The sequence below is a fragment of the Blennius ocellaris genome, assembly GCF_963422515.1.
Source record: "Blennius ocellaris genome assembly, chromosome: 18".
Classification (NCBI taxonomy): domain Eukaryota; kingdom Metazoa; phylum Chordata; class Actinopteri; order Blenniiformes; family Blenniidae; genus Blennius; species Blennius ocellaris.
The window spans coordinates 7,410,056-7,422,884 of record NC_137667.1 but is presented as its reverse complement, the minus strand read 5'-3'; the positions used below and the strand labels follow the sequence as shown (position 1 = coordinate 7,422,884).

Here is a 12,829-nt window from a genome sequence, read left to right as displayed (position 1 = left end):
ATAAAGTACTGCATGCTTATTTCCAATTTTTTTCCACTTTATTGTGAATATATTTCAGCTGTAACATGAGCTTTGTCTCTGATATGCCACGAGATTAATTCATTAGACTTGTTTTTCTTGTTTGTTTTTTTCCCAATAGAGAACATATACATGGAACTGAAACAAAACTATGTTTGTGTCCTAAAACCATCTGGAAACCACCTACTCAAAACATTTTCTGACAAACGTCAAAAACAAGATTACTGAATAGACTTCACAAACTGGGTTGTCATTTCCAGAGCAACTAATTTATTTATTTAAGAAATGTTAAGTCGTCTGCTTTGCTGTGCATGAGGTGCACACTCATTGCACACTTCACCCAAATCTCAATGTTTTAGCATCAGTGTCTGCTGCATGCACAGTGTCCGTTTCCATATGAGAAAGAGACCATCAGTGTCTCTGTGGTATTAAAGTGTCCAACCACTTTATCTTACAGGAAGCTGAGTCACACACTCAGCAACTCACTTCCTATTTGCCTTGTTACAGCAGCTCACTGCCATCAGTCATGACAGCTCAAAAAAAAAGCAGAACAAATTGTTTGAAGACTGAAGAATAACATGGCCTTGGAAGACTGTATGAATCTCAAGGGTTGCATAAAAAAAAAAACTTAAGTCCAGTTCACAGACAATATTCTATTCATTTTTCCAGATTTGTCTGTACAAACAATGTCTGCTGCATGTCCATTTAATGATAGGTGAAATGTAAACAGGTTCATTTTTTTTTTTTTGCCCTTTGATATGTAGGACTATAAAACCACTCACAAATCTGTTTTACATCAGCTATATTTGAGTCTGTCTCATGGACAAGTCCGTGCATGGTCAAGTGCAGTCATATGAAAATCTGACAGTTGCACAAGTACGATTCAAGAGGAAGAAAAAAAATATCAAAAACCTGCCTGGGCTAAAACTCTTGATGTGATATGAAAAGTGACTGGTAATATTGACTTCAGGAATCACCTTGCAGTTTGTTTCTATTTTACAGCAGCCACTGCGGTCTAACCGGGGAGCCTTTTGGCCTGGCTTGCAGCACACAGCATATCAGTGAATCTCATTAGTGGCTGGGGAACAGTTCACAGGTGGAGTAGACTTACACCACTGAGTGGACTCTAATATTGGAACATCCAGTTCAGGGGGGATACCCGACAGTCTGGCCAGGGAACAAGGAGGATAATAGTAATGGAAAATACTCACCTGCTCACTTGAGGCCTTACTCCAGCCTTTATTCAATCAGCAGTAGGTTAATCCCTCCTGCCACATGCTACTATAATTTACAAGTTCAGAACCAACCGCATCCACAGCACAAACGGTGACAGCTGTTTGTTGCTAGTTTGTAAATTGTGTCACTGACAAACGCTGTGTAAATGAATTCTTGTCCCACTGAACCATGTTGGCCATGAATGTAATTTGTCAAAGCAAATATTAATTTTTCAGTTGATTTAAAGCATAGATTTCCCTACCACTAATTTACACTGCTTTTTATGAGAATACACCTTATGTGTAAAGAATGTATTGCTCCAAGCATTGCTTTACACCTCAGATGGTCGTTCATCCTGGTTGACGCCTCAAATTTAAAGATGAGTGCATGAATACGCTCAGCAGAGATGTGTCCAATTATCTACAACAGGTTTTTCATCCTGAAAGACTTACATACTTCAGTTCCTCTTCTAAAAATAAAGCTAATTGGGTGTAACCTTGGCTTTTGTTAGTATAGATGAGCTATAATTGACTTGGTGATAGCTTCAAATTTGTGCTCATTATAAATATTCAAAAGAACCCATCATTAAACTAATTATTTTGAAAAAATAATTCTGATTAGTTTGTTGGTTGTTTTATTTTCTACTGTTGCTTTTGCAAGTTTGATACATTTGACTTGAACTGTGCCACCAGAAAGCATCCATTCTCTACATGTAGTAGTCCAACATAACCAAGGCTTTTACATTCCCAGCATGTATGAACAACTAAAATGTTCTTTGGAGTGAGACATTTAACCTGAAAGCTATAGTTTGGGACTTTTGCCTATACGTGAATGATTGCAGCAAATACTCTCCAAATACTGCTGTGCCAAATGAATCAAGTTCTTATCAGCTTTAAGGCTGCAGTCTTTAACAATCAAGAAAGCTACTTGGACCAAAGAGAGTACATGATGCCACGTTGACTCAACATCCTAATTCTTCCCTTCTAATGAAAATCCAGAAGGAAAATAAAAATAGTAAAAGTCGTTAAGAGAGGAGAGGCGAGAAAGGGAAGGAGGAAGGACTGGATGCACGTTTACTTTGCGGGTTCACTGTAATCCCTTAACGAACTTCCACGTGTAGTAATGGTGAAAACAAAGGTCGGAAGAAGGATGATGAAAGTCAAAGAGCAGGTATAAAGTTCAACCGTTGAAATACGAAGACAGATATTTTAAATCTAACTACTTGCTGCAGAAACATTGAAGCTTTCAAAGAAGCTGTTGGTTCCATCAAAACTGACCCTGAACAGAGAGAGAACTGTTTGTTCAGTTACTCACACATAATGAGACATGCATACTTAACTGATCAAAACCACGGAAATGTCAGCTGAACATCGACCACATTCCATACACACATGCAACATGCCGTACGCTTATGAACTCAAATTAGACTCTTTATGTAGCAATTGGTTTGGAAAGCTGCCACGGGGTCTATCTGAAATCCCCCACCAATCCTCGGATGTCGTCAGACATCGGAAACCAAGCCAATATCATCCACTTGACAAGTCAGAGGTCAGGTAAGTACTGGAGCTACTTCGAGGTAAGTATCCCGAGCAGTAAGCCTGAGCCACTTGGTGAATGGGGAAGCGAGACTAGTGTCACTGACCTGCTCTCTATTAACAGCCTGCAAAAGACACAGACGACAGCCTTGGAAAAAAATTTTGTAAATCAACAAAACTGCATTGAGACAACCATGAAACACATGCCTATCTTTAAATGGGTCTGTTGCTTAATTGACATGGGAAAATGAACAATACTAGCAAGCGAAAACCACTGCAAAAACACTTCATAGGCATATAATGATATAATTTGTTACTTTGTCTTCGTGTGTCCTGCTGCAATTATGAAATGATAGAATTTGCATTTCTGTTGTAGTGCCGCTTGCTCAATTTGCATAATTTGAAACAATAGTTTTATTCTCCTCTACACATTACAATCATACTTTTCAGCTTCTCTCAGAGCATCAAAGACGCCGCATTTCTACTGAAGGGTGTGTGTGTGTGCGCACACACACTCCACAGTGCATGCCTGTGTGCATCTCTGTGAACGTGTGTGTCATTGCAACAAAGGGTAATCTGGTAAGCTGGTTTATGGGCTCGTCTGCAGTGACGCAGATATATGCGCCAAGCTCTGCACTGATAGATTCTCCATGACAACTAACCTGAGACTGGCCTACATCCTGATGGACAGGGTACATTTGATATGAAGGCCTCATTGCCAACAGAGAGACTTTAAAAGTGTTAGTTACTTAATATACATTACATTATCTACTTATTTGGATTGTGCATTTATTTGATGTTTTGATGCAACTCTGAAATAAAAAAATCTTATGCATCAAACTGAAAAAAACTTGAAGATGACTGCAAAGGATGATGAGTAAACAACCCGAGAGGGCGTGCACGTGCAGCTTCAATTTCAATTTCAAATAAGAATTACCAGGCCTATCTGTACAGATATATCACAAGTTCTTCGAGATTCACAACGAACTGAAGACTAGATTACTCTATATTACAGCAAAATTATATCTCCAGTTGACCAAGTCTGTGGAAGTGACAATTGTGAATGAGTGGTTGGCGGCTGCATCTCTGTAGTGATGCGAGTGTGTGTTTTGCGGGATCAGGACGAAGTGATGGACAAATGATAAAAGTTTGCTTCATATTCTGACACCTTCCCTCTTTCAGCGCTTTATTATGCAGACACGCCTCAGTCTTCAAAGTCCCATCCAGTCAAAGACTGAATGAGAAGCGGGGGCAGCTATTAGTAGGTGTGTGCTGTCAATCAACCCGACCCGCCCCAAGTCCTCTCAGACGGGAAGCGCACTGTTCACAACCTCTCCAGCAGCTGTGGAGCAGCAACCCTGTGGCGGCATCACGCGGTATCACCAGCGACCACTGGCCAAAATGTAAAGGACAAGCAGCCATACACCGCCTCCAGAAAGAAGGTGTGCGTTGGAAAAGTGGATTAAATCGGGAACAAAAACAAACAAACAGAAGAAGAAGGGGGGGGGGGGAAAACGATGCAGAAAGTTGCTGCGCAACGCGGACGCGTAATGACCCGTGCGTAAAAGTGCTCCAGACGAGGAGGACAGAAGTTAAAGACGGGCGGATGGAATGGACGCGTCGGTGAGCCTTTGGGACGCGGAGAGAAGGTGACACCGATTCATAAACTGAATTTGTCTGCAGTTGAGACTTTATGTAAGAAGTAGGACAACGCCGCCCAGCTCGAACTTTCCGTCATGCGTAGAGACGTTTGGCCGTCCGGCACCTTGTTATGATCGAGTTCAGCTCCAAAGGGTCAATTCCACGATACTTTGCACCCGGCTGATGCTCCAGCCGGAGTTGGGGGAAAGATCAGTCGTCAACGTCCAGCAGTCTACCTCCCGATTAAACATGAACGAGGGCGTCGGGTGCGCGTCCGACGGGGAGAGCATCAACCTCAGCGTGCTCAACTGGCAGCAAGTGCAGCGGCTGGACGCAATCCTCACCGGCTCCATCCCCATCCACGGCCGCTGGAGCTTCCCCACGCTGGAGGTGAAGCCGCGGGACATCGTCAAGGTGGTCCGGAGTCGCATGGAGGAGAAGCGGATACACGTCCGGGAGGTGAGGCTGAATGGATCCGCGGCCAGCTACGTCCTGCACGAGGACAGCGGTCTGGGATGGAAAGATCTGGACCTAATATTCTGCGCAGATCTCAAAGGGGAGATGGAGTTCCAGATAGTGAAAGACATAGTATTGGACTCTCTCCTGGACTTCTTGCCTGATGGAGTGAACAAGGAAAAAATCACACCGGTGACCTTAAAGGTAGGCTGGATAATTTTAATTTTCCCGTGATTGCTCATATTTTTAATTCAACTCTTAATCTAATTTTACAAACTGAATTCGTACCTGGTTATGTTCAAACAACTAAAAACATGAATGTACAATAGTGAAAAGGTTGCCAATTTAAAGAGGATTCAGTCTAATCCAATTGGAGTCGGATCCACATTAATCAGTCTTCCCTCAGTTACCTGGATACCAAGGACTACCCAAGCTACTAATGGTCCACCAACAGATGTGATCAGCAAAACATCATGACTAACATGCTGAGTACAGATTTTTATCTGGTGGAAATAACAGTAATGGGGAGCTATTGAGGCCTGCACAAACTAAAGCAGTCTTCAAAGTGTTTTAATCCAAATCATATCATCCCATGGCCCACGGAACAATCCCTCTTAAACCTAGTCATGGAAACATTGATAAGATGAACTGCTTGTGCACCATATGATGAGAACCTACAATTACTGGTATCGTAATACTGTTGTAAAAAGAGCAGAGGAGGAGTTTATTCACAGCTAAACGTGATGAATGTATAGGCAACTGGATTTCTGTGTGGTTTTAACGATATTCCCCTTATGTCCAAAAGACTAAATAAATCATAGGTGAAAGCACTTTAAAAACTTTGAGCAAATCCAGTTATTGTGATGACAAAATTGATACACAATGACCTAGATCTTAAATATTAATTGCCTCTTGAGATTTCATATGATCCAGTACAGGAAACTATTTGGTTTTATGAGATTATAGGGACTTTCATATTAGCTACACAAAATTAAATAAGTAAAATTACTCAGTGCAAGTTCAGCAAATACCCTGTTTTTATCAGCTATTAAAAGACACTATCTGTTATCCAAAGTTCTTTAGGTACTCATGTAACTTCCTGGCTGTCTGACTTAAGTTTGTATAAATAGACTCAGTGACCTGATAAACACATGAAGAAATGTGAGGTGTTGTCAGTGAGGATCCATATTCCCAGTCTGTGACAACACCTAATCTTTACTATGCGTTTGTTTCCAGGAGGCCTATGTGCAGAAGATGGTGAAGGTCTGCAATGACTCAGATCGCTGGAGTCTCATTTCACTCTCCAACAACCATGGCAAGAATGTGGAGCTCAAGTTTGTGGACTCTCTCCGACGGCAGTTCGAGTTCAGCGTGGACTCTTTCCAGATCCGGCTGGACTCACTTCTCCTCTTCTATGAGTGCTCCGAGCACCCAATGGCTGCCACTTTCCATCCCACGATCCTCGGGGAGAGCGTCTACGGCGACTTCCCCACCGCTCTCGACCACCTCCGCAAGCGCCTCATCTGCACAAGGAGTCCCGAAGAGATCCGAGGTGGGGGACTGCTCAAGTACTGCCACCTGTTGGTTCGGGGTTTCCGTGCGGCCTCCGACACCGAGATGAAGCTGCTGCAGCGCTACATGTGTTCGCGTTTCTTCATAGACTTTCCAGACGTGAGTGAGCAGAGGAGGAAGCTGGAGTCATATCTGCAGAACCACTTTGTGGACCTGGAGGACAGAAAGTACGACTACCTGGCCACACTGCACAACGTGGTGCAGGAGAGCACCGTGTGCCTGATGGGCCATGAGAGGCGTCAGACGCTCAGCCTCATCTCCTCGCTGGCCCTTCGGGTCCTTGCCGAGCAGAACGCGATCCCCATTGCTGCCAACGTCACCTGCTTCTACCAGCCAGCTCCTTATGTCTCAGACGGCAACTTCAGCAACTATTACGTAGCGCAGGTCCAGCCTGTTTACCCCTGTCATCCCTCACGTCCTCAACAGTACCTTGCTGCTACGCCACATCCCATGTATGCCACCTGGTTGCCCTGTAACTAAAACCCGCGTAAATCCATGTCATCCATGCACTTGTGTGTAACTGGAAGAACTCACTGCCCCTTTAAAGGGACGAGCACTGATCTCCGCATCTCATTGTTGAGATGGGATAAAGAAGGGAAATGAGAAAAGGAAAAGCAGGAGATAAAATTAGACAGATAAAAGAAGAGAATTAAAAAAAAAAAAAAAAAAGTAAGGCTCCTCCCAGGGTTAAGGTGCCTCAGCTGGAGGGTTTTTGGCACAAATGAGGAAGGTGCCACTGAGAAAGAGAGAGAGGCTGGCCCATCCTGTCAAGAGTTTTGCGGAACAGCTGCAAACCACAGCTGAGCATCGGAGTCATCAATGGCTAGGGTGATATATTTCAATCACGTGCTGCGAGGTGCAGTTCACAGGAAGATACATTTTTAAATGATGAGCATGTGGATGAGCCACATTGTCACATTACCAGGCGAAACAGTTTCGCAGAGACACAAACAGTTGCAGAAGACACAAAATGTGCTGAAGATATTTCCCATGTGCACTGAGTGTATTGAACTGGAGGACAGAAAGTACCTACTTTACAGACAATGCAAAAAAAAAGTGGAAGTGGACACTGTTTACTAACCCACTTTTCTCAACTCTAACCCAAAAAAAAACAACGAAACAATGCATGCTTTATTTCTTTACAGGAATCATTTTTAAGTGCCTAGATAAAGCCTAAAGGGAAGAGATATTTTTGTGATTCTTTATCATAGCAGACTATTGAACGGTCTCATTGACATTTACAAGGTGATTATGAATGTACTGAGAGGTCAAACATTTTACAGAGTAAGGCCTCTTACACTGAGGGAGGTTTTGGACCATATGATCCTTGACAACTGTGTTTTGGCTTGAAGACTGTTCTTATCAGCAGTCCTGCTTTACAAGTACACATCCTGATTACCAAAGAGGAAGTAACCACATAATCTCACCATCTTGTGGGAGGGTTAAGAGGGTGAACCAAAAAAAGAGAGGGGAGCTTGTTGGGGGTCAAATCTTGGTATTTTGTTTATAATGTGCATAAAAAAAAAATTACATTGAATCCAAGCATACAGCCTATTATTGAATAAAGTTAGCTATCTCAACGGGATGATAATCTGCAAAAAGAAATGCACTCCTTGCAGTGTTTTTGTGCACTTTGGCATTGATGACATACAGAACTGAAGTTTACTTTGAAATGCCCCATGGAGTTTTCTTGTCAGCAAATCGTGTTTACATTTGGTGCTACTCACTGAAATACACCCAAAATGTTCCTTTAATGTCTGACGAGAGTGTTAGAGCTAATGCAAATAAAGCTGTCAATGAGTAAATAGAATGAAAGCGGCGGCATCATGTCAGCCAAGTCTGCCTTTAATCCACTGCGGCATGCGTCCAATCCATCCTTATGCAACTAATAGACACAGGGACATGGCTCTACAGTGCTACTGGCTCACAGAAATACTATAGGGTACCTTCTGGTTACCACAGTGATTTTAACAGCAGACTCTCATGGAGATTGAATTATGAAACAGAAGGCGACCACTTTTCAAAATGGACACTGGAAAATTGTGATACATTCAAATGTGTAAAAATATTTTGATAAATACAAATGAGAATGATTATTTTTTTTCTAAACTGTATGCAGTTTGAATGCATCTTTTCTTAATGTGTGCACTGTAAAGGAAAACTTTCTCCATGTGTGAAATAAAACGCAAGCAGGTTGTTTGTCAGAAGGGTGGAGAATGGATTGTGTGTACAGGAATGTTACAGCAGACGACAGTCGGACCGCAGGGAGAGTCGGTGACCCGGCAGAGTCATCCTCTCTGAATGAAAAGCAAAAAATTTCAAATATGACGTAAACTCTCCCTGTCTTTCAGCGCAAACTCCATCTCAGCGAGGAAATCACATGAGAACCAAGAACGCAGGCAAACATAATTCCCAAAGATATCTTTTAAGAAGCAATAAAACAGATTGGGGACGATTTTGGGGTATGGCGTTTATTGTGATGATTGTGAAAATGAGTGGTGTACATTTTGTTTTATTATTTTTTAGCTTTACATGTTCAAGAAACTATATTCTCTCAAACATGTCAGATCTCCTATTTTTCTATCAAGCTCTATTTTTGTACAGTTTGGCTGATGTAGCAAGGCAGACCTGAAGCTGTGTCATCAGATCGAAGAGTAATCTTTTTGGGTGGTGTACGCAAACAAGTCTATTATTTTGGCAGATGAAGAGCAGTGCAGGAGGACACATTAGCTACAGCATGGGACACTTGTGTTTATTGTATGTGTGCTCTGAGGTGTTTCATATGGATTTCTGTTGCTCTAAAGAGATTGTTTCATTGTTCCTCTGTGTTTTTAATTCCCGTCTTGTCCGGGCATGAATATGATGATCTGATAATTGTGCTCAAGTTGACTCACTTGATGATTAAAACCAAAACAAATGACCCTCAGAACAGAGTTCTTGTCAGTGTTCTTCCTCTTGTAGGCTCTTTCACTCTCACTTACAGCTTCAATGGCAGTCAGCCTGACATTTCCCCTCATTACACCCGAGTTTATCCAGCTCTGGCATTGAGATGCGATGTTCAGGGTTTGACAGACAAAGTACAAGTCTTCATTAGGTCAATGCACTTAGGTGGCTGCACGAGCCCAGCAGGCACAACTTTTCCTGCCAGCGACCGACAGCTGAACGTGAAGGATTTCCCCGTCATGGGACATCACAGGTTGACGTCAATGGTGGCAAGCGTTGCCAACCTCGTTTGTTCCGAGTGAAACAGCACGCACATGTCTGTCAGGGCTGCACGATATTTGGTAAACATCAGATAATGCTGCTCAAGTACTGAGATAACAATATGAATTGCGATGAATGCAAAGACTTATACGATGGTAAAGTCTTTGTGCTTTGAGATTTGTTCCTGAAGATAGCAGTGCTCTTCCCCTTGTCTCTAATTTACACCACCTGTAAGTGGGCAGTTTTTTTTTTGTTGGTTTTTTTTCTGAGTTTCAGAAGCAAAGCGGCTTGTTGATTTTGCATGGAAACACAATTTCTTCAGACTTCAGTCAGATTTTTTGGGATACATATATTGCGCTGGTCAATGAATGTGTTACAATGTGGAGCGATTATGTCTCGGTATGTATGATGCAGAGACCTTACCACCAGCAGAGCCCTGGTCTCCGGAGACACATGGCAACTTGCCAAGTAGATTGGCTGCAGGTCTGTATCCCTCTAATGACTTGAAGCCTCCAGATGTCACTTTCCCTGCTGGCATTGAGAAATAATACTATCAAAGTCTTTTTGCTGTCTCTTTGTCTGCCACCTTGCTTGTTTTCTAGTCACTCAAATTCTGCCTTCCACCTAAGTTCTGGCATTTTGATGCTCCTCTGGTGTGTGTAGAGGTAGTCATTCGTCAGTGAAGTGACTCACACGGAAACACAACCTTTTTTTTTCAGGTCTATGTGTATATTCTGTTCGTTTTGCTCTCTTGTTCTTGTAAATTTAAGCAGAGAGCAATGGAGAGCAGAACAGGTCCAGTGTTATCCCCAGTTAAGAGGGAGAGAGTATATGCTAAATATAGGCCCCCCTCTCAGCCACTGTAAGGACATTAGCCCATCCGCTGAAAGCTGATTAGCCTTCCTCTGTAAGCATGTACTCAAGGTTCTGGTGTTGCCTCTGTGAAGAGATTTGCTGGCCATTGTACTGTAACATATACCTGCCTCATCTCCTGCAGTCTTGTAGGTCAGTCTCAATGGAAAGGGCACAAAAGAAAAAGAAAATGAGTCCACTTCCTTATCAAGGGCTTAAAGGGAACTGAGAACAAGGGATTGAGGCATTTAGTGTGTTGCCCAATGAGGAAAAGGGCTAACCCCAATAACTCGGTCAGCTCAGGAAGTTTGCGCTTTAATGGAGTGTCTCAACAAGTTGGCTGAGGTGAGACAGTGTGTCATCCAATTATTTAGAAAAGAGAAGAAACGAACATGTCATAAAGACATGTGACAATAATTTCACATTCTTCACCCCAGTAGAAGTTTTTGGAAAAAAAAACAAAAAAGAGGGACAATAGATAGACTCATTGAACTTCCTAAAAAAATACAGTTCCTGAAGTGTATCCAGTGTATGAAAAAACTAATGAACAAAAACTCTTTGTAGACACTTTTTTGTATTATACTTAAAAGCAACAACTTTTGCTACAGTTAGGTCTCCCTCTCTGGTTTGACTGCAGCTGATATGCAATGTTTGTCTCCACTGTGCTTTGAAAGGACACAGGCAAGGCAGTCACTAAAGACACTTGAACTAAAAGTTTTGCTGAAAAATAAATGATAGATTAAAAAAGTGTTATAGTGCTTTATTCAGAAAAAAAGATCATGCATATAAAAGAATATGCACAGTTTAAATTTATATACTGTACATGTCCACCCATATACATGTTATACTTTTACACACATTTTGAAGTACACGTGTCTGGAAATGAGACACTTGTGTTAAAATGTAGGGGGTGAAAGTAAAATCATGTCAATAAAAACAAACAAAAAAGCACAATTTAAAACTCACTATAAGACCAGAAACAAGAATTTCTCTTTTTAACTTTACATCACTAAAGCCTGGACTTTCAAACTGATGCTCTCATGTATTTACATTGAGTGGACTGAAAGTAACTCAGATTAATGTAAAGCAAGGAAATGAGGGAAACAGATGGCCTTCCTCTTTCATAAATGCAACCATTTGCACCGAATGGCACCTCTTAATCCCAGAAATAATATAGTACCAAAAATAAAAAAAGATACAACTTGCTTAAGAGGTGTTGGTGGTGGATGGATTTTATTGCCTTTTAGCAAAGCCAGGCTGGTGACTCGTCCCTGTTTCTTGTCCTATTGCCAAGTTAAACTACTTTCCTGCTGGTTTCAGTTGTATAGTGACTCTACAGACCTGAGAACACTGCCGACTTTATTTCCAAATATCCAGCAAGAGAATGCTTTGATGATGATGATCCTAGTTTACTCAGATGTGAAAGAAAATGCACTGGAAATGTCACATGTGTTCAAAAAGCCATGGACAGCCTTGAAGGATGCTCAGAAAAAAGTACCACAGCTCAAAGAAATGCAAGTTAAAAGAATCTAGTTAGATTTACATGTTTATGCATGTGATGACAGATTTATTCAACACAGATTTAGCTATTTCTCATTGTCCAAGAGGCTAATATCTTTACTACCACTCTGTTTTACTTTAGCTCTCTAGGCACATGTTGAGATTAGAGGGACAGATAAATCAATAGACATTTCATTACAATGCATGCCACATTTTAGAGAGGGAACATTAAGGCAACTAAATGAAAACCAGCAAAGTCCAATGAGAGTTTTCTTTTCTAATATCCTTGAATAATAACCATATTTCTGAGGGGTTCAATTTAGAAGATTGTTGGTGATTTAATGTGCCACAGATGAAATCTGACTATTTTGAAAGGTTATCTATAGTTGAATTATTTTAGACGATACTCTTCTGTGGATGTATTTCCACAGGCAAAGCTCAGCTGCAGTCACATTGCTGTTGGCATCTTTATTGATTTTAGACTTCACAAAAACAAGAACTGAATAGCACCACTTAGGAGCAACATGAATTATGGTCATAGCGCTGACGAGATGTTTTTATTATGTGTGGATAGTAGCACAGGCGCAAATGATAGATAGAAACAAGCGACAACATCACGTGTTCTGAGTGCACGGTGTCGTATTTTTCCTTTCTATTTTGCGTTTACACAATAAAGAGCGATTGTACACACTACAAGTTGTCTATACATTGAAACATATGTACGTGCTCATGTCCAGCAGTGGTGTGTTGGAGATGAACCAGTTGGAGGGAAAGTGCGGCCAAGAGTCCATCCAGCTCAGCCCGGCCAGAGTCAGAGGTCACCGAGTAAATCAAAC

At 41.7% G+C, this 12,829-nt stretch overlaps 1 protein-coding gene across 1 annotated transcript; it reads left to right on the top strand.

Moving 5' to 3' along the window:
• Positions 1 to 4,147: 4,147 nt before the first annotated feature.
• LOC308143157 (terminal nucleotidyltransferase 5A-like) lies at positions 4,148 to 9,352 on the top strand. Its single transcript, XM_080513871.1, has 2 exons — positions 4,148 to 5,069; positions 6,102 to 9,352. The coding sequence occupies exons 1-2, from the start codon at positions 4,593 to 4,595 to the stop codon at positions 6,915 to 6,917; spliced, it is 1,293 nt and encodes a 430-aa protein (XP_080369997.1). The 5' UTR covers positions 4,148 to 4,592; the 3' UTR covers positions 6,918 to 9,352.
• The last annotated feature ends 3,477 nt before the right edge of the window (positions 9,353 to 12,829 follow it).